The 24322-nt window shown below is 45.7% G+C and overlaps 1 protein-coding gene across 1 annotated transcript in view; it reads right to left on the minus strand.

Annotated features, from left to right (window-relative positions):
* The window catches only part of SPOCK1 (SPARC (osteonectin), cwcv and kazal like domains proteoglycan 1), a 498033-nt gene extending 480070 nt beyond the window's left edge, over nucleotides 1–17963 (minus strand). The window contains exon 1 of the mRNA XM_063086936.1: nucleotides 17775–17963. Coding sequence (XP_062943006.1) covers nucleotides 17775–17963 — 189 coding nt within the window. The remainder of the gene's footprint in view (nucleotides 1–17774) is intronic.
* Between the last annotated feature and the right edge of the window lie 6359 nt (nucleotides 17964–24322).

The following is a 24322-nucleotide window of genomic DNA, read 5'->3' on the forward strand; positions in this document are numbered from 1 at the left end:
ACTCCATAGCACATTCTTCTCCTCCAACCACAGTGATCTAGAAAGCATGGAGAAGGAGCCTCCATCAGCCTGATGTTCTGGGACAGCACAGATCAGAGCCCCTACTCAACCCATGAGAGATGTGTAGCAAGAGGTAGAATAAAATTTGAGGAGTTAATTGTTATCACAGCATAACTTAGCCCATCCTGACCAAAAAAAAGGGGAATAGGAAGGAAGAGATTGACCTGGAGTCACCACATCTTCAAGAAACTACGTAGTAGGCAGATCCCCAGCCTGGCCCTGCAGAGAGCCCACCTAGATGCCAAGCCTGGGAGGGTGAGGGTTAAATCAGAAATCACATATTCATTATTCATCACCACACAGGCTTCTCAAGCCACAAACCTAGACTGCACAGGGGAAGAGAAACCCCAGATCTGATATGAGATGGATGTTCTAAACTCAACTGGACTTAGTTTTAAAGCTAAAAATGATGAAAAGCTATGGAATTTGCCAAGATGTTATTAAGGGAAAGCAGCAATTTAAAATAAACAAAATTGCTTCATGTTTATTTCCCAAATTGAAAATCTTCAATAAGCTGCTTGCCCATACATGTTTGGTAAACAGGGCTATGTGTTTATGACTGGTCTCAGAAAGCTGCAGCTGTTCACGTTGCTCTCCTTAAAATACACACACACACACACACACACACACACACACACACACACACACACACACACACACACACACTCGTACTACCGAAATAATTTTCAAAAGATAATCAATACTGCCCCAGGACAATCAGTCCTAATCGGTCCTACCAACTGTGGTAAACTAATCCTATTACCTGGCCTTCCTGCTTCTTTGAAAGATACAGTTGTGTCCCTCCACACAGAGAGGGTATGCCCCACAGGGAGAGAAAGAAGATTGGGATGTCTGAAAACAACTGTCCAAAAGAAGTGGATTAGAACTCGACTATCGTTACTGAGAGAGGTGAGCACTGAATAGCCAAAGTGTGGCCCACGGGTGGGACAAGGAGATTTATTAACATGTAAAGGTTCCCCCACTTCTCGCCAGTCTACGTTAACCACCCCGTGCCTTCCAAACAAGAAGAAACCACAGGAAAGTGGGAGGTACTAGCTAGGGAAGGCAAAATCAAACTATATAAGAAAGAGCTGGGAGAAAGGAAAGGAACAGGTCTATGGCATTGTCACATAAGAGACTCCTGAGCACACAGAGGGACCAAAAGAATGAAAGGGAGAACAGAAGTTTTGAGGACTGTAGTTGTGGATTATGCTTTGAGCTTTCTCTAACACTCTTTCAAAGGGAAAAGTAAAACCTGTAATTCTTTTTTAACTCCTTTGGCTGGTAGACTGTGCATCTGTGAATGAGACTTTAAACAAAGCTTTGGCTAAGTGGGGCCGTGGGTTTTATCTGGGTGACAGATTCCTCTGCAGAAACTTCCGCTCACAATCCTTCCCCTTTCCCTCTTTAACAGATCTTCTCCAAAAGGCACTTCACAGTTCAGAGCAGGTGCCTTCTCCCTGCAAGCTTCCTTTACTTCTCTGTCGGGGTTACATAACCCTCCCTGGGGTACCCACAGCATCTGCACTTCCCTAGATTAACTCACATCACCTTGCATTAGGACTATTTACCTGTTTATCCAAGCATCAGCTCCTTAGAGCCAAGACTTCATCTTGAATTTCCACACTCCTAAGCCTGGCACCATGCCTAGCACACAGGTGTTCAATAATTAAGGTGATCTAGCCTCTCTCAAACTCAAAAATTTACTTGACCGAAATAATAGGAGGAAAGTGATTCTTCTCTCCCCTTGTCCATATAACACAGGTTGTATTTCCTGTTGGTGCACCAATGTCTGTGACTTCTGCAGAAGCTCGACTATTCTGCTGGTAGTTTAATATGCTATGAAAACGTTTCACATGAAGACCAACTCCATAGTGGGGAGGGGGATGGAAAGAGAAAGTAAGATTTTAAGACTATGACTGCAGAAAAGTATCTAAAAAGTTACTCCAGAAGATTAGTTTGGGCGTCATGGTCCCCTGTGAGAGGACTAGTAACAGGATAGCAAAGTCGGCTGCAGGTCTGTAGAAACACAAAGGAAGGGGGCCCCAGACTATGGTAAGGGGAGCAGGGTTATGGCAACATGGGTTTTCTTCTTTTTCCTCAGAGCCCCTGAAGTATACCAAAGAACTAAGTGGGCCTCTTGAAATCAACTCAAGGCTAGAAAAGAGAAAGATGGAATTTTACCTTGGCATCACACAAGGGTTATATTGGCAGAAAATTAATCTTTAAAGTGAAAAGGGTCTTTCAGATCAGAGCAAAAAGACCTTTTCCCCACATCCTACCCATGGCTAAGACATCCACCTACATCAGGAGTGGGACCAGTCAGGGCAGAGAGAGAAACTCATGCTGGGTATCAGTGGGGTTTGGAAAGGGACACAGAACAAAGGGGGAAGAGAACTCTCTCCACCAGCCATGTGGTACACCCCATAATCCTGTACTCTGACTTCACGTCTGGGAACAGAAGCTATAGAAACATCCAAATAGACTAGAGGCACTCCTCTCCCCATCTCCATACTACCACACAGACTTCATGTGGACCTACAGACTACTGGAACCAAAAACAGACATTATTGGACATCCTCTGTGAGGCTGGGGGACTTGATCACTCTGTTATGGCCTGTGTCCCCTTTCCCGCCCCAAGGAAGAGTGCTAGAATTATACAGGTAAAGCGAAAAAGCCTCCTGGCACATCCTCAAATACATACCGAACATCTAGAGAGCCTTGCAGATGCCAGAATACATGAGCCAATGTCCCGGAACGCAGGAGCTCACCACCCAGGTGCACCTCAAACAGACCAAACAAGAACCCAGAGAGAGGAACACCTTCCGCAATACTGAGCTGTGTGGCACCAGCTGTCACTGCTACAGAATTCAGAAGAGCGGGTCGTTAAAGTTTGCTGTGCAGCATATGAAAAAGAAGCCAGCTGCAAATAAGGACCCTCTTGTTGGAAATAACAGACACTACCCAGGATGTACAGAGAAACAAAAATCAGGGGAGAGCAACCAGCCCATCCATCTGCAGATTGCCAGCTCTTTGGGGAACAGAAATATTTTTATGTTGCACTTTCCCACTCAGAGTAACAAAATCAAACAGGCTCTCTGATTCGCAGTGCAGCCAACTTACTGTGACTCACGGGTAAACACACAACATCTCACATAAAAACTCCCAGTGGCCGTTTATCTTGGCAACAATAATAAAAATCATACAGTCTTTATTGTACCTGAATTATAATAATCTATCACATTTCCTCAGGATACAAAAAGTAATGTATTTGTTCAATTAGTCCTCCTTGTCTTGGCTCTGGAAAAGACAAATATCTCAAACAAGAGTAGCTCTATACCCTAGAATCTTGGCTCCATGAGGGTGGAGGCTTTTGTCTGTTATGTTTATGGCTGTGTAAAAGCGTGGAACCTAGGAGTGCCTGGCACATTTATTCCTCAAGTGAATGAAGGAAAAGAATGACTGATCATAAGCCCCCATTCTCAACTTCACCCACCTGGACTACACCTCACATTCAAAAATAATAATTATAAATGGAGCAACTGTATCTCTAGGCTAGCATTTCACAACCTTCCCTGATTAGCAGTCCCTGGCCTCTGCCTACTAGAGGCCAGGAGCACCCTCCCCTCCCAGTTACAGCAACCAAAAATGTCTGCAGACATGGCTGGGGGCAAAATCTTCCCTAGCTGGGATCACTGCTCTTGGCCTGCAGAGAGCCCCCAAAGAGCTGACACAGACCCAGAGAATTGTCATATTTGCCATGTCACTCATGATGCTGAGACAGCACCCAAGGAAAACCCTCCTCCCCTCCTACTCTCTGAGGTGAGGGCACCAGACAGGCCTATGATGGGAGCAGTGGGAAGAAATATTGGGCAATGAAAGCCAAGCAGATGTCTTGAACACAAATGAAGACTGAGATGTGGGCCCAGGCCTTGTCTGTATTCGACAGGAAGAACCACTTTACTGCCGTGGTAGGGATGGACTTGGTTTCTAATGATCTCCTCTCACCCTCCTCCCACCCAAGGGCATTAAAGCATCTATACGTTGTAGCCATAGCAGGGGATCCATCAGCAGCAATTCCACTTAAAATCTGACTTGGAGCATCTGCTCCTGCTCCTAATTATGAATGAGGCTGGGGTTCATTAATATCTCCACAGAAGTTCAAAGGGCTCTTCAGAGAACAGGCTCTGCAAAGCACACACAAGGCCAGGCACAAATGAGAGAAAGAGCAGCACTTGTGCTCCCCAATGCTGGGTGAGCTGCTGGACTCTCACATCTGCTTCCCTGACAAAATCCGGAGGGACCAGGGAAGCATTCCTCCCTAGCAGGACGCTGATGAGCACACACCATGTCACCTGCGCTGACTCAGCGTGCTCACACAGCTTGGCGTGCGTGTTTCCATCACCTTTCTTTCCTTTATCAAAAACCGCTAATACCCAGTACTGGTAAGGGTGCAGTAAAACACTCATTCTACAGTTCTGGGGCTACAATCAGTACGATGTGGTAACATGCACCAAAAGCCTTTAAAATGCACATGCCAGTACACCAAGTATTTCTACTTCCGGGAGTATATCAAAAGGAAGTAATTCTAAATGTAGAAAGACTCATATGCCCCAAAATATTCATGTAATTATTTAGAATAAGGAAAAAAATCAAAACAACCAACTGCCTATTGTTAGATATCTTAGTTTGGTATATACATTCACTGGACTAATACACACCATTAAAATGTCATTTACAAAGAATAGTACCATACTAAAATGTTTATGCTGTGTTATTAAATGAAAAGAGAAAGGAGCAACAAATCATATAAATAGCATGATATCAACCATGAAAATTAAAACTTTGGCATTAAAAAGCCTACTGGAGGCAAATCGACCATTCCCCAAAAAAGTGTTAACAGTCACTGCATATTGGAGGGAAATGATTTATTTCTCTTTTTCTGTATCCTCTAAATTCCTTTTTTAAATTGTCTATTTCTTTAAATTGTGAAGGGAACAATGTAAATTCAAAAGAATAATAGGAAACCCACAGTTAGAACATAAATACATCCTTCAATAATCCTTCTATCCTGGTTCATTTTTGTCTGTAGCACTTAAAAACAACTGCTGTATCTTTAACTGTGTGTTTGTTTTTCTAGACTAGAACATAATTAGAACATAAGCTCCATAGGCAGACAACTGCCCAACATGTAGTAGATGCACAATACATTTTTGTTGAATTGTATGTATGAGTTAGATTATAGGTTTGTTTTCATTTGTTTGTTTTTAATTTCTCAATAAGTAAAAAAAAATGTTGCTCCCAGTGAATTTTCATATTCTAGTGATGAGAGCAATTAACACAACCACTTTGGAAAACTATTGAACTGCATTTCTTAAAGCTGAGCATTCATCTATCCTATGGTGAGCAGTGAGTTCCACACCTAGGTGTGCACCTGAGAAAATACATTCACCAAAACACACGTCCAAAAGAGTGCTATTATGTCCTAACCAAAACCTGGAAACCACCCAAATGCCCCCCAACAATAGAACAGATAAATAAACTGTGGAATATTCACACTGCAGTGAGAATGAACAAATGACAGTTGCATACAACAACGCATCACAAATGTAATGTTGAAAAAAGCAGCCAGATGATTAAAAACGCACATTCTTATGATTCCATTTATAAAAGTATAAAAACAGGCAAAACTAATCTATGGTGTTAGATGTCAGGGGAGTTCTTACCTGGGAGGAGGACAGGTAGTGACTGCAAGGGGCACAAGATGGGCTTCTCAGATGCTGATAACATTCTGTCTCCTGATCTAGTTGCAGGCTATACAGGGTGTTCACTTTGGGAAAGTGCATCCTGTGGCACGTTTATGATATGTACACTTTGGTCTATGTATGTTACACTCCAGTGAAACATACTACCAATCCAGGGCTGCTGAGGACAGGGAATTTGTTCTGTGACTATCTCTCCATTCATTGAAGGCCTTGACCCAAAGCATGCACACATTAAGTTCTGTCTTGCTGAAAATCTCCACCTCAATTGTATGGACAGCATCCTCCTGTTGGCAGTGTTTGGGTACCTAAACTTGGCAAAATAGCAGAGGTCATCCGCATTATGTCAGTAAGAACTGAGGTAAACTGAGTGACTTGGCCACCAGAATATTCAGAGATATGGCCCAGGGCCACAAGGACACTGTCTCTGGAAGTCCATCTTGCCAGAACTTCTCTGGTCCATTTGCAGACTAGGCCTTTTTCTTTGTAGAATAGCCCCCAACAGGTTTCCCTGACTATCAAGCATTTCTTTTACTTCACTTTGTTTCAGACAGGATGCCAATAGCCTGTCCAGAGGACAGGAACCATGTTTTTCTCCCTGTGCAGCACAGTGGCTGGTACCTAGCAGCCTGGCTAATAAGTATCTGTGGTACGAATGCATGAACAAACCAACCAACCCTACTGAATCTGTGTACCAGGATCTAGTTTCTGGAAAGGCAAGGATCTACATCCAGGATGGCCAAGGAAAGAAACAAAAGAAAATATTTTTTAAAAACGTATGAAAAGGTCTTTCTGAGGCAGGAATTTTAAACCACTGACTTTGCATATAAAAACTTCACAATTTCCCTAATAACCTGTAAGTACGGCATTATTTTCTTTACCACAGATAGCATTTTCACGTTCTCAGTCACTGAAAGTGACACAGGCATCATTTGAGATGGCTGGCCAGTGAGTACAAACCAGGCCCAGAGTCACAGCAAAAACTAGCTGGCTCAGATGGGAAGTGATGCCCTGGCCTGATGAAAGTGCTGGACACTAACCAACCACACCCACAAAGTCACAAAGGAATCATCACATCTGATGAGCATGCAAAGACCCAGAAACTCCCCGGATGTCCCTTAACAATGGCACGATGGAAAGACCCCAAATAGCCACACAAGTCTGTTGAATAGATTTAACTAGTTTCTCCTTCTTGGCAATAGTTTAATCAATGTTAGGTACCATTCATCTACCATTAATCAGAGGAAATTAGTGGGGTAAAGCAAAATTTGAGGGTTTGTTCAGTAGGCAATGGAAAGGCTTCAGGAGAAGGAATACTGCCAAGTCTTGTTGATGCTCATAAATGTTTTAAACTTTGATGAGTCTTTGTTTTTGGTGTCCTCTTATCTTTCCAAAATAATCTGGTCAACCAATCAAAAGGATTTACTATACCAAGAAGAGAGTAGCAGGTGGTGCCACCATCCAGCCCATGTCCCTCAGACCTTCTCTGTGCTTCCATATACCAGCGTCTGCATCTCCGTGCCCCAGGGCACACCTTCTACATGAGCAAACATTCCTTATTACATCTGCCATTCTGTCTATTACATACCCTTAATACCACTTCAGTTTCAATATCCTTTTCACTATAAACTAAAGCCAATGTCAGAATCAATTTCTTTCAGTTCATCTGGGCAGAAAACATTAGTTCTGTCAGAGATGATGCAAAGTCAGAGCAGAGTTGGCTGGAATCGGGCCCTTTGGAGACAGGAAGATTTTCTGAGATGAACCCCTGGGACCTGGTCATGTAGGAAGTCCCATAGCAATTCCACAGTGTGTACAAGCATCTGCATGCCCTAGAAGACAGTCAAGGGTCAAATGTTATTCCACTCCAGGAAAACCTCATGACAAGGCTGCTGCTGAGACTTAGGCAGATACACACACTGAAAAACAAGACCTTTCTTTCTGTCAATGGTAGCCCTGTTGGCATAAGGGGAATATACTGCACTCATAATAATTTACTGCAAGTCTTCAAAATAAAATGTGCATTTGGTCTAAACTTTTAGTATTCATTGGATCTAATGGTGTTGGCTATTTGGGATGAATAACAATTTTCTGTATTTTTCTGAAAATACAGTCTGAGAACTACCTGCCTCAGAATCACCTGGATTGCTAATTTAAAATGCGGGTTCCTGGGTGCCACCCTTGACCTATCGAAGACTATGCTCTGCACCAGGAGGCTGAAATATGCATTTTAAACAAGCCCCACCAATGATTTTTCAAGACTATAAAGATGAAAGTCTGAGAATGCTGCTCTAGCACTTCCCTCTGGGCACCTTCTCTTTTTGCCTTGGGCATGGCTGGTCATCTACAACTTGGCCTTGGCATCTCTCAAAATTGAGTTAGAGTGATTCCATCTGCATGGCGGGACAGAAACTTACAGCTGAAGTAGAAAACAGAGGGCTCTGCTCTCCACGTATTTGTTTTCTCCATGTTTTATTCACACAAAGATTGCCTGGAACACCTGCAGTAAGTTCTGTTTCCCTGCTCCAGTCACAAGCGCCAAAGGTCTCTGCGTACTCGCCCGCTCACCACCACGTAATTATGCCAGGGAATTTTGACAGTGCCGTCTGTAGTGTGACATGTGGCAGATCACACAGGAAGAATCTGCAAATTATTACAAATAGTTGTATAATACATCCCTTCCCCATTGCACCAAAGAAAAGTTCATTTTCAAGGATCGAGTGAAAGGTCTCCAGGGGGACATATTTTCATAGAACCATAAGAAACGCAACCCAATCAGGTTAATTTGAACATAGTGTTACCCTCTGAGAAGAATCCTCAGTAATTTACATCACCAGTCTGTGAATGCATTTTTCATCTTCCCCCAAAAGAAACCATTATCCTCATATCTGTCAGGGGATGCTGAGAGGACTCAGACCCAAGAGCTGTACAGTGCACATACTATTCAGACTCCCCACGCAGTGCTGAAGTAACTAAGTGCATGTGCGTGTCTCTCCCTCTAAACAGAGATCCCTGAGGGTGGAAATCTTGCTTTCCACCTTTAGCCTCAAAGCCAGCAAAGGTAGAGGGGGAGGGGGAAGGAGGAGGTGCGCAAGGAGCAGCCCCATGTATACAAGGCTCATTTTTAAAATATAAACTTCACACATCATCACTCTGTCCAAGAACCTCTATGGTACCTTATTTCTAAATAGTAGTGGGAATTGTAGGAGCTCTAAAGCCCAGAACACTTGACCACAGAGGGAAAGAGAAACTCATTGGATGCAAACAGTACAGAAGGAGGAAGGATTTTTCCTTCTTTGATATAATATTTTTAAAATTTTGTTTTATTTTTAATTGACCCAATAATTGCACATATTTATGGGGAACAGTGTGCTGTTTCAATATTTGTATACACTGTGTAATGATCAAATCAATATTGTATTGTATATTTCAAAATAACTAAAAGAAAGGATTTTGAATGTTCTCACCACAAAGAAACAATCAACGTTGGAGGTGATGGAAGTGTTTTTTTTAAAGGAGGGTCAGGGCAAGAGAAATTTGCACAACAGAGATGGCTGCAGAAGACAGCACAGAAAGGCACAAAGAGGAGGGGGAAAAGAGGCCATCCTTCCAAGTACTTGGGCCATCTGTGTACCTCACTTTTGACAGTTGACTCATTCCCCTGTCCCCAAAATGTGTGTTAAATTGGAAAAGTGTGAAACGTGCTTTTTAAATACACTAGGAGAGAGCTGGCTACTTCAGGGAATCCTAGGGCAAATACATCTGATGGAAACACATCAAGGTCTTTCCCACTCCAACACCTTTGGACCTGCTCTTCCCTCGGCCTCTCCTCGTCTGACTCACTCCTGTCATCCTGCGGGGATCAGCCTCAGGGCCTTTCCCAGGGAGGCATAACCTGGCCAAAAACATTAATTAGCTCCTCTCCCTCACATGACACATTCTCAAAGCATCAGTGCCTCTACCTCATAGCATTCTTCTCAACTGATGAGAAATGATTACTTTGTTTATCTGTCTACCGCACTGGACCATAAACTCCAGGAAGGTACAAACCGTGTCCATCTTCACCCAGCACATAGCAAAGGCCTCGCATGTAGCTGGCATTTGAAGACCATTTTTGCACCATCAAATCACCCTGTCCAACATTAACTATTTGTTATTGCTTGGGTTTTCCTAAACCACAGCCAACCTGCTTCAACTGTAGTGAATTTTAGGCCCTCTGACTTCCTGTAATGATCTTCAACTGAAGATCTGGGTCTTTGGAGAGAAAGAACAAAGGTCTGGCCAATCCTACTAACATTTTTCTATTGGTTTTAAAAGAAACCTGGAGTTTGGATACTTCCTGAACACCAATGAAAAGCATTTGCTAGACCCTGCGGGAACTCCCCAAGGACAGTGATGTCGATGTCATGCAAAACCCAAACCAAGTTGGAGGGTGCCAGAGGTACAGGGGGTACTGGGAAAGCCTTATTAATGCACAAACTGGCCAGATCATTTGCTTCAAAATGGATCCCGTTCCCCTCCCTGCCCGTAGAGCCAGCCTGAAACCACTCTGCAGGAAAAGATGGTTGTTTTTTTTTAACCTTGAGATAGACTGGGGGCAAGTGGATCAGAGTTTAACATTAAAAGTGACACCGAACAGGGCTTAGTCATCATTACAGGGCTCCTGGGGGAGCCCCTCACATAATTAGGATTTCAGTCACAGTGGGTCACAAACCACCTCTCTGATACTTTGTGATTAGAGCTGCCAGTTTTAGGAAGGGTCCAGCGATAATGGAAATATAATGGGAAGGTCTTCTGTTCCAGGAACTGAAACTTGAAAACAACAGAGAATGAACCATATGGAACCTCACACAGCCTCCCAGACTGGCAAGAAATGGAGTGAAGACAAGCTCAAGGATCATGGAACAAATTTCTCCAACATGTTTCTGAGACATGAGACAGGAAAGCAGCATCTATAGCTGTGTGCCAACAACTCACTCATACTCACAAGGTAAATGAGAAGTGAACCTCAGAAAACAAATCAAAATAGGAGATACACCAGCCACTCAGAGATCATGAGCACCTACTTTGTGCCATGCACTCACTCAGTCCTCCCCAAAACCCCACAAAGTAGGTATGATCATTCAAGTTTTACAGATGAGGACCAAAGACCCAAGCTTATACTTGGCAAGACTAGAAGTGAACTCAGGTTAAGAGTAGGCATTTAACCATGACATGATTCAGCCTCAAAGAGCTTTTCACAGGTTCAGAGATTGTGCCCAAATTGTGAGTGGGTGCATTTCCATGTCAGGTTCCCCCTGTCTCTCAGCAATCCTCCATCTGTTGGTACCCATCATCATGGACAATTACTAATAGCATGACACACATATATTCAAAGCTAGGATGAGTCACTGGAGTCAGCCCTCTGCAATAAACCCCCCAACATAAGAAATGTAGAAAGTTCTAGTCTGGGATAGTTCACTCATATATTCAAAAATTCACTGAGCAGCTTTCTAAGCTGGGCTCTATGACAAAGGTCTAGGGACTCCAAGCTATGTACAATAGTGTATTCTAAAAAGGAATTATAAAGTTGCAAGGTCCTGGCTTAGAGACAGGGATTAGACAAAAAAAAAAAAAAGGAAAAAAAAGTTTTTCAATGTGTGACACCTAGAATTTCCATCTATCAAAAACCATAAGTACATATGCCTAGCATGCTCTTAAAAGCTTGCCTTTCCCAGGGGTTCATTTAAAAGGTGTGCTTAGGATACAATTAAGCCCACACAATGCTTCTTGACCTCCAGCATATCGTGTGTGCAAGGCATGATAAGACATAGGCTCTTCCTTCAGGAAGCATCCAGCTATTAAGGAAGCTAAAATATAGATATATACAACTATAAATCGAGACATAATGCATAAAAGTACTAGAGGAGTTAATATTAACAAAAATAATAGCTTCCACTTGAGTATTCATTAAGCCAGATACTGCTTAAGAGATTCACATGCATTAACCTATTTACTCTTCATGCCAGCCCCATGAAACTGGTCAACACAGCAGACATCTGTTGACATTTGCCCACCCGGCTTCTATTTCCCCTGAAGGAACTACCTTTCTGCTACCCTTAAACCACAAGACTCAATGGGCCCCCAGCTACCACCTCTCTAGCCCCAGGCCCCAGCTCCAGACCTGGACAATCAACATATTCTACCAACTTGGCCAAAGTGATTGACCGAGGAATGGGTACCCAACACGGGTAAATCCAACAAGCCTTAATGCTGGGACTTTATTGGTACTGTTGAGACATAAAAACTATGTGATAATGTAAATTTGTAGTTGCCATGAGCCACTACATGAAACAAATCAGCCTGAGAACAAAACCAACAGAGGGGAAATAAAGTTAAGACGAGGGGCACAGGAGAGAGAATGACAGATACACACCCCCAAGTCCTATGATGTAACGTGAGCCCCCGGATGCAGCCTTACATAAAGCCACTATTTGAGAATTTTCAGTTACTCAAGTGAATAAGCTTTCGCTTCCATTTAAGCCATCTTGGACTATATCTCAGTCACTTGTAATCTAGAGTTCTCACCAACAGAATATTATTATCCCCACTTAATGAATGGGAGTCAGAGGCTCAGAGAGGATAAAGAACCTGTGACTGCTTCACACTAAATCCACGGTGTAAGGTCTGGGGCGTGGGCGGGGAGGAGAGAGCAATAGTAGTGAGCATTTACACCAGAAACCTGTGAGAATAGAGCCTGGTCAAGTGCCCAAGGCATATCTTTTCTCTCCATCCACCAATGCCAAGTTGGAGACAGTTGAGTTTCCTTGCTGTGGTCTCTTTTCTTCAGGTGAATTTATTTCTTGTTCACCTCTAGACTGAGGGTGCAGCCCTCTGGAGTCCCAGTTTTATACAGGCGTCTATTAAACTCTCCATCCTGGACACTGTTTCCTTTCTTAGTAGTGCATAAAAATTGTGCATCTTACAATTTATGACATCTTACACTGGATTAAATATGGTGAAAAATACTTGTAACCTTAAGCAAATTATTTAAACTCTTATAGGAAATTTCTTTTGTTTGTAATTATCTCACCTGGGGAGATAAGACCACGTGTGAGCTTGGGTCTGAGGAATTTCCCAAGGAACATATACAGTCACCTCACCATAGGAAAGGTAAAATGAGTCATCCTGAATGTGTTTGAGTTTATATATTGAGTGTATGTGGCTTGAAATACATTATATTGAATAAATAGGTAAGAAATGATTTATTATTAAATATTCGATTAGTAACGTTACTTTGTCTCCTCAAGCAAGATAAAGCAATTGAGCAAATAATGAGGTCCCATTCCTCCAGGAGAATACTACAGGTCCAATTATCCCTTGGGAGCCACTTGGTTTTGAAAATGGCCTCACCAGCATCTGGGAGCATACTTATTCTCCCACCAAGCAGTTCAGCTGAAGTGCTGTGGGGACAGGGTTGGGAAGAACCAGCAGAGTCAGGGAACTCAGCTGGGGAAAGTCAACTGGGGCCAGAAGCTCTGCCACCCTTGCCAGGCAAGACCTAGCTTTTCTCCAGCAAGGACAAGCTGAAGGTAAGTACAGAGAAAACATGAATGCTCTTAGGCCTATCAACTTCTAAACTGTTCCTTTATAACAACCCCTGTGAAATAATTATTGCTATCAATGGTCATCTAGTAAAGGCGATTTAAGATAGTGGGTTCATTAAAGAGAGTTGGGATCACAAACTCATTTAAGTCTCCTTGAACCTGTTTAATCAAAATGATTTTCTGCTACTTTCAATTACAAGCAAGTTTCCGTGGTGACAGATTAATGACTGACCCACTAAGCCACACCACCTCTGTTGTCACCAGCCCCACCGACTGAGCCAGCCACGATTCTATCAATAAGCCCCACTTGCCCTTGAAACTCATTAGAGCTGAGATGTTAAGATCAAATGAGCAGATCAGATGCTCTCTGCCACCCAATTCTGCTACAGAGACCACCAAATCCCACAAAGTATGAGCTAGAAGGAAAAGGAATGCAGGCTGGTCCTTGAGCTCTCATTAGAATTACAAACTCAGGTCACTCTGCAGTAAGATAAATGCCAGCCAAGGCAACACTTTTGATTCCTCCGTCCTGCTAAAGGTAATTATCCTGGAGTTAAATGTCAGGGCTAGTTTCATGTGTGCAAAAGAAAGAAAATGTCATGTTTTGTGTAAGCAACAATATTATTTTAATTAAATCAGAGGCTCATTGTCAGGAGACGATAAACCCAAACATGACCTCCACAATAAGTTGTGTCCACCTGGCTTCCCATCCCACCTTGTCTTAAGCTAAGGTTCTTCACTGATTGCTCTCAGAAATAAACTGGAAAAGGTCTGCAATGTGATATCACTGGAGGCTCACATCCAAAATCCCCTCAGCCGTTGATTGGCTGCTGCAGCACACAGCGAGAACCTGGAGTCATAGCGCCTGGTTCCAGCCAAGGCTCCGCACCCCAGCTCTGTAATTTTGGCCAAGAGACTTAAACCCCCAGTAAATATAGGATGATGATAATAGTGCTTCTCTTATAGGATAGTTATGAATATTAAATTAGATAATATATGGAAAGTACCTTAATGTTTGGCACACTAAGTGTTCTGTAAATGTTAGCTACCACCTATGTCTGCAATGTTTTAATCTTTTAATTACAACCAGCATGTATTACCTTTATAAGAAAAAACTTATTTAAAAAAAAGAAAACAGAATAAGAAACACGTGACAGCATAAGTTAAAGGATTTCATCCAGCAGACAAGAGGTTACATGAGAGAAGAGATTGCATTTATTTACCTCGTCCACCCTTATAGCCCAGTGCCTAGCACATGGTAGGCAGTCAAATATTTGTTGGAATGAATGAATGTAAGAATGAACAAAGAAAATTTTCCTTACAGTAATGCTTATGGAAAGCGAAATCAGCTTTAGAAAAATTAGGAAAATGGTTATGGCATTTTTCCCTTCAACCTCAAACAACAAAGGAGTAAAATGCATGACGGCCAGAGAAAGGAAATTATTATACAACTTAACACAAAAATTTTCCTTCTTCATCTCCTCCTCCTTAATATAGTATCTGTGCAAAAGTCCTGGCCTCCATCTAGCCAAAACATCCCAACTGCTGGTCTATGTGAAAGAATAGTGACAAAACTAACAAACCACAAATGCATTTAGGAGCAATCACCTGGATGTTGTTATATTTCTCCTGGATCCATAACTTGAAGCAATAAAACATAGAATAGTTCTGAAGGTTTTACTTCTGGAAAGAAAGAAATAGTATGTATATACCTAGAGCAATAGGACACATCTCAAAGTGATTAGTACAGGCTGCTGGGTCATCTCAGCAACGTCACAGGACACCCAACAGTAAGGGGAGCATGGAGCACACATTTCACCATCATCTCCATGTCAAAGTTAGCCTGGTAACCCACCAATGGGTACCATCAACTCTCTAAAAAGAGCCCTTAGCTTTCATTTTCCCGAGTTCAAAAATCACTTCTAAATATCTCTCCCCCAAATCCAACAAAGTGACCAGTTGGTGGGAAGGCAAGAAGTTTTCTTTCACAATGAGTTTCAAAAAGTGACAACCATCATAACAATAATCTTAGAACACAGCCTTTCAAAGATATCAGTGACTTCAACAGAACAACTAAAACAATAGCAAAGAAGCTGGGGCCTTGTCAACCTCAAACAAGGCCTGGCTCAGTGAAAATGACCAGGCTGACTGAGAAACTGTAACACTAGCTAGGGCTTCCTTTATCTGCTAGTCCACTTGAAAAGCCAGTCTCTACAGAAAGCAATCTTTTACTTCCTGGTCCCAGGGGAAGCAGGCTTTGTAGTTATTCCAAGTCAATGACCCAGCTGAAGACACTTGGACTTGCCCTAAAGGAGCATCTGGTCTGAGTTTCACAACACTTTAAAAAGGTTAATGGTATTAAATTATGTCTGAGCCATTGCTAGTATCAGAAGATTCCATGAAGCATATAAAATTGATGATTGAAGATGTCTGGGATTTTTTGAACACTTTTAGATGTTCTTAATGGTATGCTGGATCAAATCATTGTTTTTAAAAATATATGTGGCTAAAAATATTAGTTTAACACCTAAAACTGCTCCAGAAACAAATAAGCAGTGTATTTGAACATAAAAGCTTTTGTCTTTTTTTGTTATGCCTTGGACATTTTTATAATACCTAAGGGAGTATTTCCTAAACATCATAAGAATTACCTAGTCTGGTTTTTTAAAATATGGACTCCCTGCACTCCCCCCAGAAATACGGAATCAGACTCTCCAGTGGAGAAGCCTGGGTGCTATAATTTAACAAACACCCCAGGTGAGCTTCATCATCAGTCAGATTTGGAAAAACATTGCTCTAAGGATAAAAAATGTCATCACCACTTGTAAGAAAGATGAGAAATAAAGAGAAGCAAAATTTTTAAAAATGTAAAGCTAAACAGGAATTGAAGATAATGTCATGTATATCATACACCAAGACTAGAAAACCTTAAGCAGGCACAAAAGTACACTAAACCTTTGCACAGTCTGAAGACCCAACAAGCACACCTGTTTTCAATCCAACCAAGCTGCCATGAGAACCAAGGCATCTGCAAAGATGGCCCTTCACCTGTAACCTGGCCCAATTCTCCCAGCTCTAGCACGGTTTAGCATCAGCACTGCTCCTCAACTCTATCTAAAATGTAAGGGGAAAAAAAAAGCAAAATTATTTCTACTCCAGGTAAGTTTGGGCATCTTTTCAGCCATAGGCAAAGGCAGTCAACGCAGGTCTCCTCAGATCTGAGCAGAAAGGTGATTAAAAATGGTTAACAGAGCAGGTCAGGGATGAGGAGAGATAATTAAGCCTGTAAACCATGCCGTGTCAAGAAACAAGGGACTGGGGAATGGATCAAATTATCATTTAAAAATATATATACTGCTAAAAATATTAGTCCAACACCTAAAATGGCTTCAGATACAAAAAAAAAAAAAAAAAAAGCAGTGCATTTGAACATAAAAGATTTTCCTTTTTGTTGTTAAGCTTTGGACATTTTACAATATTTAAGGCCTCTAAGGGACTGGAATTCCTAATGCTATGTATATTTTATGGTACTTCCAAGTCCCCTGGAAGGGCACAGTCCCAGCCACCAGTCTTTGAAGGCGCTGGCGCAGCTGCCACAGCACAGAGGGGATGCCATCTGCTGGAAGAGCTGCACCAGGTGCTTCTTGCCCCGCATCCTCTAGGGCACATCTGGGGAGTGGCAGGCAGCCTTGAGGCAGAAACAGGCAGCATATGTGCCTCCTGGTGCCCAGGAATAACTTTCTCCCCTCCCAGGGCTCTCCCAGGGGAGCAATCCTCTGCCACCCAGGCTCTCTTCAGGGCAGGGAACCAACTCCACAGGCTGCCTGCTCCCTTCTTCCTTCCCCTATAGACTCCGAAGGTCACCACCACCACACCCCTCCCCAACATTTCATCAGGCCCATTGCCAGGACCCTCCCCCGACACACACATTTCCTGTCACGCCTACAACACCTGGCTCCCTAATAAATGAGCTGGGGTCCCACCCGAGATTCTTCTGACACACCCTAGAGATGATCCAGATCACTGCTGCCCCGCGGAGGTTCTCTCTGAGGGGGTTGGCAAAGTGAACCATCGTTAGAACTCAGAAGCTCGGGTGCCTCCTTCCCCACAGCTGCTCGCGGTTCGTGCCGCGTTTTAATGCAGTCACCTCCCCCAGTCCTACGAACACACACACCTGGACCACAAGTAACAGGCAAGAGAATCAAGCCTCCGAAGTTCTCTTTAAAGTTCCTCTCGGGCAAGACGCAGCCCGGGAACCGCGACCCACCAGCCTCGGGGGAGGGGTGCCCCGGCCCTCCCCGGCCCGCTCCAGGCGCCCCCCTGGGCGAGGATCCCCGCCCGCGGGGCCGGCGGCGGCGGTACTCACGTCTCGAAAGCGGTTCCAGTACTTGTCGCGGTCGTACTGGGAGACGGTGCTCAGCCACTGGTCGTTGTCTAGGAAATTCGCGTTGTTGGGGCCCGCGCCTCCTCCGGCGAGCGCGTCCAGGTGCCGGCTCTCGACCTGGAGGAAGCACCACGCCGCGGCGGCCGCCGCGAGCACCGCGATCGCCGGCATCTGCGGGGCAGGGGGCGCGGGCCGTGAGCCGGGCACGGCGGGGGTCTCACAGCCGGGACCGGGTCAGCCCTCGCACCCCGGGGGCGCTCGGGGCGGATCTAGAGACCCAAGGACCCCTCTCACGAGAGGGGGCTCAGTTACAAATGAGGAGGCTGAGTCACGAATGAGGCGCTGCTGTCAAACTATAGCGGACCCCTCTCACCTATTCTCCGGGTGCCCCACAGACCGCTGTCTTGGATTAGGGGGTTCAGAACCCCCCCCAAAATGGGGAGCCCTCGATCCGCACTCCCACAGACGGTGCCCAGAGCTTTGGGGCAGGGGAGGGGGAGACCGGGGCTCCGGGCAGCAGCCCAGGCTCTAAGGAAGGGGGTGGAGGGTGCCCGCGGCCGGGGTCTCCCGCCGCAGCTAAGGGAAGGTCTCCCCTCGCCCGCCCTGCGGCCTCGGCGGCAAGAGGGGCGAGCGGTGATAAGCCCCAGGCCTTGACCCTGCCAGCCCTCCGGGTGGCTGCGGGGAGGTCCCAACTACGCCAAGTTGGGGCGCCGGGTGGCGCGAGGTTCCGCGGGGCACGTACCTTGGGGGCCGGCCCGGGTCCCCGCGTCCGAGTTGCTCGAGCTCCTGTGGCGCGGTCGCCGAGAAGGCTGATCGCCGGCTCGCTCCTCTGCGCTCCTGCCACTCGCCTTCGCCGCGCGTCCGGCCGCTTTGTGAGCCCGCAGCGCTGTGTCTCCCCTCGTTCGCTGGCTCGGGCGCGGCGTCTGCGGGCGGAGGAGCCCGAGCGCGCGAGCCGAGGCCTCTGGCGCCCCCTGGCGGCCGCGCGCTGCAGTGAGGCCCGCCCGACAGCCCCGCTGCCCCAGCCGGGCACGTGGTTACTCACCACTTAACGCAGGGCCGAAATAAGCTTTCAGGCCCAGGCTGGTGCAAGACAGCCTAGGGGACCGGGGATATAAGACCAGCAAGCCGGTCGGCGTTGAGGCATTCTCAAAAGGAAAGTCGTCGGGCCACCTAGATCAGAGTCACCTTGGTGGAGAGAGGAGAGACTTCCTAAAATGGGATTCCTGGCTTCTCCCCCGTTCCCCCCACCCCGCCCCTGCCACTTGCTGAATTCCTTCGGAGTGCCTCCAAGAGCGTACACTTTCAACGAGCTCCCCAGGTGCTTCGTATGCGCCACAAGTTTGAGAACCCCACCTTGTCATTCCCTGTGAGTGAATTTCTGCACCGCCTCTCCCAGGTCACGCACCCACCCACATCTCTGCACTCCCATGCCCAAACCGTGCCCACTGCTGCCAGGCCCTAAGACGGTCCCCTCTAGCCTCTGTTTCTGTCATTTCTACATTCTTATGTCCCCACAAGTACCTTGGTATCTACTTCTGTCCCCATCCCCTGAGAACTGGCCCCAGCGCTCACCTGTTGGGTTCTCCTAGAGGGGAGGGAGGGGAAAGAGGAGAACTAGACCAGGCTTCAGGGACAGACATTGAGAAGCAGGAGACTAGCCTTGCCCCCATCCCCCATCCCCTTTTCGAACACTCAGGCATGTTTGATTAAATAGGGCTGGAAGGGACTAAAGCCTTCCCCTGCCTGAGTACAGATGACACTTAACTGTACAGCTGCACCTCATTCCCCAGACACCTGAGTGCTCTTTTAGAACAAGTCTGCTCTTACTGTCGCCACTCTCCTCTAAACACGAATTTAAAAGTCTTTATGATGCTTTCCTGATAAAGACCAAACCCCTGGCTAGAACCCCCAGGCCCTGCACATCTGGCCCCTGCCCACCTCTCTGGCTGCCTCTCGCCCCACTCCCTCCTCCTTCCCTGACTTTCTGAACAGTCTTGGCCTTGGATGCAGACCCCAGTGGAGATGGGCTCCCTCCAGCACTGGACATTCACATCTGCCTGGGCCACTGTCCGTATCCACTGCCAACATGAGCCTCATTCATCTGCTTATCCATCCTCTCTTCTTCAGAGAGACCCTTGCTGAGTCCATGGACTAGGCCAGGACCCCCATGGCACAATCCTTGAGAACACAGTGCTTCTCTGGCTGTAAGTTCACTGCACTTGAAATGTCTATCCTCCCCACCTGACTGGAGCTTCTTGAGAGCACAGGCTACATTTGTCTTGTTCACTGCTTCTCCCAAGTGCCCGGAGCACAAGCTCCTGACACTTAGCAAGTGCTCAAAAAGTATTTGATGAATGAATGAATGGCACTTGACCATGTCTGGAACCACACCTCTCAGCCAACATGCCAATAATAATGAACGATGTGATCAGTCGTAAGTTGTGCTGCAAATAATTTAGTTGTTTGTAATAGTTTAATGTGTGGAAGTTGGATTGTGATTTTTCTTTAAAATATCAGCAGGTCCATGGTTATTCCATCATTACTCTAACTGATTTGCATTCCCAGAAGCTTTCTTGAAAGGGAGAAAAAGGAGTAGAGTCACAACTATTATGCTGGGGACTGCACATCATCCATGGTTTATTTTATCGTGGGCATATTTTAGGTATTGCAGTCTGTCCTGGGAATATCAGAGTAGGAAAGGGGTTTAGAAATGATGGAGAGAACGTTTCTTACATTCATAGAAACCCAAGTAAGCATCGCTTCCCCATTTTTCTGCCCAGTTTGGCAGCAAAACTTCTCCAAAGAGTTATCTCCAGGTGTCATTTTTTGCCTCCTCACCTGCAATTCATTCTTTTACCCACTCTAATCTGCCTTTCATCCTCACTAGCTGAAATGACCGGTCACCATCAGCAGCGTCCTCCAAGTCACCAGACCGCATTGGCAGCCCTCACTCCTCCCCACTTGGCCTCCAAGCAGTTTCTTTAGGCTCCAGTGGCACCGTCCCTACTGACTTCCCTGCTCCCCACTGGTCATTCCTGCTTATATACCAGAAATGTTTGGGCCTCAGGGCGAGGCCCTCTGCTCTTTCCATCTAAACCTTTTCCCTAAGTGATCACATCCAATCCTGTGCTGAGATTCTCCAGTTACACTTTCAGCCAAGGGTGTCTGATGTCTTCCAACTATATATCCAACCATACATCCAACTCCATACCTTCCCACAGGTAGGTCAAACTTTACCAGGCCAACACAAAGGGAAGTCTAGATTTCCCTCCACAAACCTGTGCTCTCGGTCATTCCCTGTTACTTAAATATATCCCCATCTACATGGCTGCTTACCCAGAAACCTACAAGTCACCTTCAGTCCCTCCATTTCCTTGCCTCTCGCTTGCTGTCCATCAGCAAGCTGGCCCATTCCACTTCCAAATACCCCTTCGAGCCGTTCACTTCACTCCACCTCCATGGGCACCACCCAGTCCACTCAGCCATTGCTGCACACCTGGAGGATGGCAGTGGCTTCTTGACGAGTTTCCTTGATACTTTCCTCTCCCTTGCAACCCATCATCCACTCAGAGAGCAACCTTTTGAAAATAGAAATCACTCCCTTGCATAAAATCTTTCGATGGCTTTCCATGACACTAAAACAAAAATCCGAATTCCTTCTCGTGACTGATAAAGCCCTGCACCATCTGGCCTCTTCCCTCAGCCCTTCGTTCCCTAAATTCTAGCCACCTTCCTTCTCATGGTTCTGCACACATGTCAAGCGTGTCCTCACCTCAGATCCTCTGCACTGGCCAAGTCCTCTGCCTGGAATGTTCCTCTCCCTGTTCTTCGTAGGTCAGCTCCTTCTTAGCTGTCAGATCTCAGCTCAAATGTCACCACTTCGTTGAAGCCTTCCCTGACCACCTCATATAAAATAGGCACTCCCCACCCCAGCCACATCAGTATTCTCTATTGTTGTACCTGGTTGCATGGTTGTTCCCTTAAGAGTATTTTGTACCATTGTTTATCATCTCTGTCTTTCTCAATTCGAATATTAATTCCAAGAAGGCCAACATATTGTCTTTTTCACCCCTGTATCCCCAGGCTTATCTCAGAGCCTGACATTCAGTGGGCACTCAATAAATATCCAGTGGCCGAATGAATAAATGAAGCAAATTCCATAACCCTTAATGCATCCTAAAGTTGGAAAACCCTAACTGTCTAGAGCCATTTCTTTTGGTCCCCCTTAATTCCCTGGTTCTGCAGATCCAAGCTCTGCTTTTCTGGGAGGACCTGTCCCCAGTCTAATCAGAGGACATCTACTGTTGGCCAACCTCCAACTTCATAACTGGACACTCTACCAGAACCCCCCCTACCAGAGTGGGAAGGGCAGGTGTCGGGGTGCTGGATCTGGCCTGAGCCAGGAGAGGATGTAACCATGGAGCAGGGGCAAGGAGGCTGGAAGCTGGAGACCTGCCATCAGCTCAGCCAGCACTGGAGGGAAGAAATGTCAGATTTATTCAGCTGCGGGAAGCACCCGGGACTAAAATCAATACTGAGCCTTGGGGCTGTATTTCTGCTCTTCATTGGCTTATGCACGACTATAATAACTCCTTGTTTTAACACAGTTCTTATTTCCAAAGAGAGCTACATGTTTTATTTTCACTTTAATGGGTCCTCAAACATGTGCTACTGGGTAGTCTTAAGCAGACATAACAATCACCATTTTAAGCTGAAGATAGGGGAACACAGAAAGATTAGATGAATTGCTGAAGGTCACAGAAAGAGTGGAAGATGGATCTAGTAATGGAAAGTTCGAGATGTACCCCACCCCCGGCCCCCCAACCCCCACCCCCCGCCTCCAAGATGCTATGCTGGCTAGGATGAGAATCAGCCATTAAGTTCCATCTGATAGGAGAGGTGCCTATAATACTTACCTTGTCGTCAACCTAGATTTGTTTTTAGTTGCAAACACATATATCTACCTGCTACATGGCCTCTCCATTTTGCTGTCTCACTGGCACTTTGAACTCATGTGTCCAAAATTAAATGCATGAGCTGCATCCCCCAGTCACACCTGCTCCCCTTCATGTGTCCCCACCTTGGGAAAACAACTACCCCCCCACCCAAGACCCTAGTGTGATTGTGACCTTCTTCTCAGCCCCCACGTTCAGTGAACCACCCATCTGCCAAGTCTACCTTTTCACTCTTTCCCAGGCCCACCTACATTGTACCACAAGAGCCCACTTTCCACCCCTCCTCACCTGCACTTCACAGAATCCCTCACAAAGGTCTCCACCTCTCAGCTGGCCCCAGGTAATTCATTCTCCACACAGGAGCCAGAGGGGTCCTCTCTCAGGGCAAATATAATCACGTCTCTGTAAGTACTGTTCTTGCTGTGTTCTCAGGATGAAGATCAGGCACCTCACCATAACTGCCTGTGCATCCTGCTAAGCCCAGCGGTCTCTAGCCCCTCTGTCCCACTCATTCCTCCCATTCTGGTCACCAGCACCCTGTATCCTCTACCTCTTCCTGTGGGGGCCCTATTGCCTGGATGCTCTCCTCCCTTCTCCTGGCCAGCCCCCACTCACCCCCAGGCCACAGCTTCGCTCCAAGTCCTCAGAAAAGGCTCCCCCGACACCCACAATCTCATGACACTCATCACAGCTGCGTAACTGCTTCATGTGGATCTCCCTCCGGCCACTCAGTGGCACAAAGGAAGGGTCCGGGTCCAGGACTGTCTCACCTGCTGCCGAACCCACAGGGCTTAGAAAAACATCTGGTACATAGTGGCACATAGTAGGTACACCATAAATACTACGTGAGTCAATAAATGCTCATAGCTCAATGCATTTATTTCCTTCCCTTTTAGAAGCAAAGAAGGTTTTGTGCTGGATATTTTTAGCCCCAAAATACCCCTTGGGTGGAAGGCAGGGACAGTGAGGGAATGACATGACTTTCCACTTCCAGGCTATTCTGCTGGTTTGAGGGTAACGTTGGAATATACTCGGGCCCCAAGAAGAGGAGTAATGAAATGGATGCATTTCTTGGCACCATTGAAAATAGCTCACCCAGCAGGGCCTGTAACTTTTATGAACATGTCGATTCTACCTATCGATTATATGTATTCAGCAGAGCCAGGCTCACTCCATCTCCCAGCATCCCCCATTGCCACCCCCTCCCCCACACAACCTTCCTGCTTCTTCCCCCCATGCAGAGCCATGGTGTATGGGCCACCCAGCTTGAGAAGAATTGATTTTAAGCAAATGAATAGCTCACAAAGAAATGAAAATAACCACCAGAAAAGCTTACTTGTCAAGCAACTACCCACAGACAGAGCAGAGGGTGCAAAGCAAAAAATCATGAGGGCAACAATACTAATTACAGCATGGGCTGACATGCATGAGCACTTACAACATGTCAGACACCACAGTCCTGTGTGTTGCCTGATGTCATCCTCATGACAACCCATACGAAGTAAGCACCCATCATAAGCCTCATTTTATGGGTGAAAACATTGAGTCCCAGAATTGAGTTATCATTTATCCCAG

This window comes from Cynocephalus volans, chromosome 2 (genome assembly GCF_027409185.1).
Source record: "Cynocephalus volans isolate mCynVol1 chromosome 2, mCynVol1.pri, whole genome shotgun sequence".
NCBI classification, from domain to species: domain Eukaryota; kingdom Metazoa; phylum Chordata; class Mammalia; order Dermoptera; family Cynocephalidae; genus Cynocephalus; species Cynocephalus volans.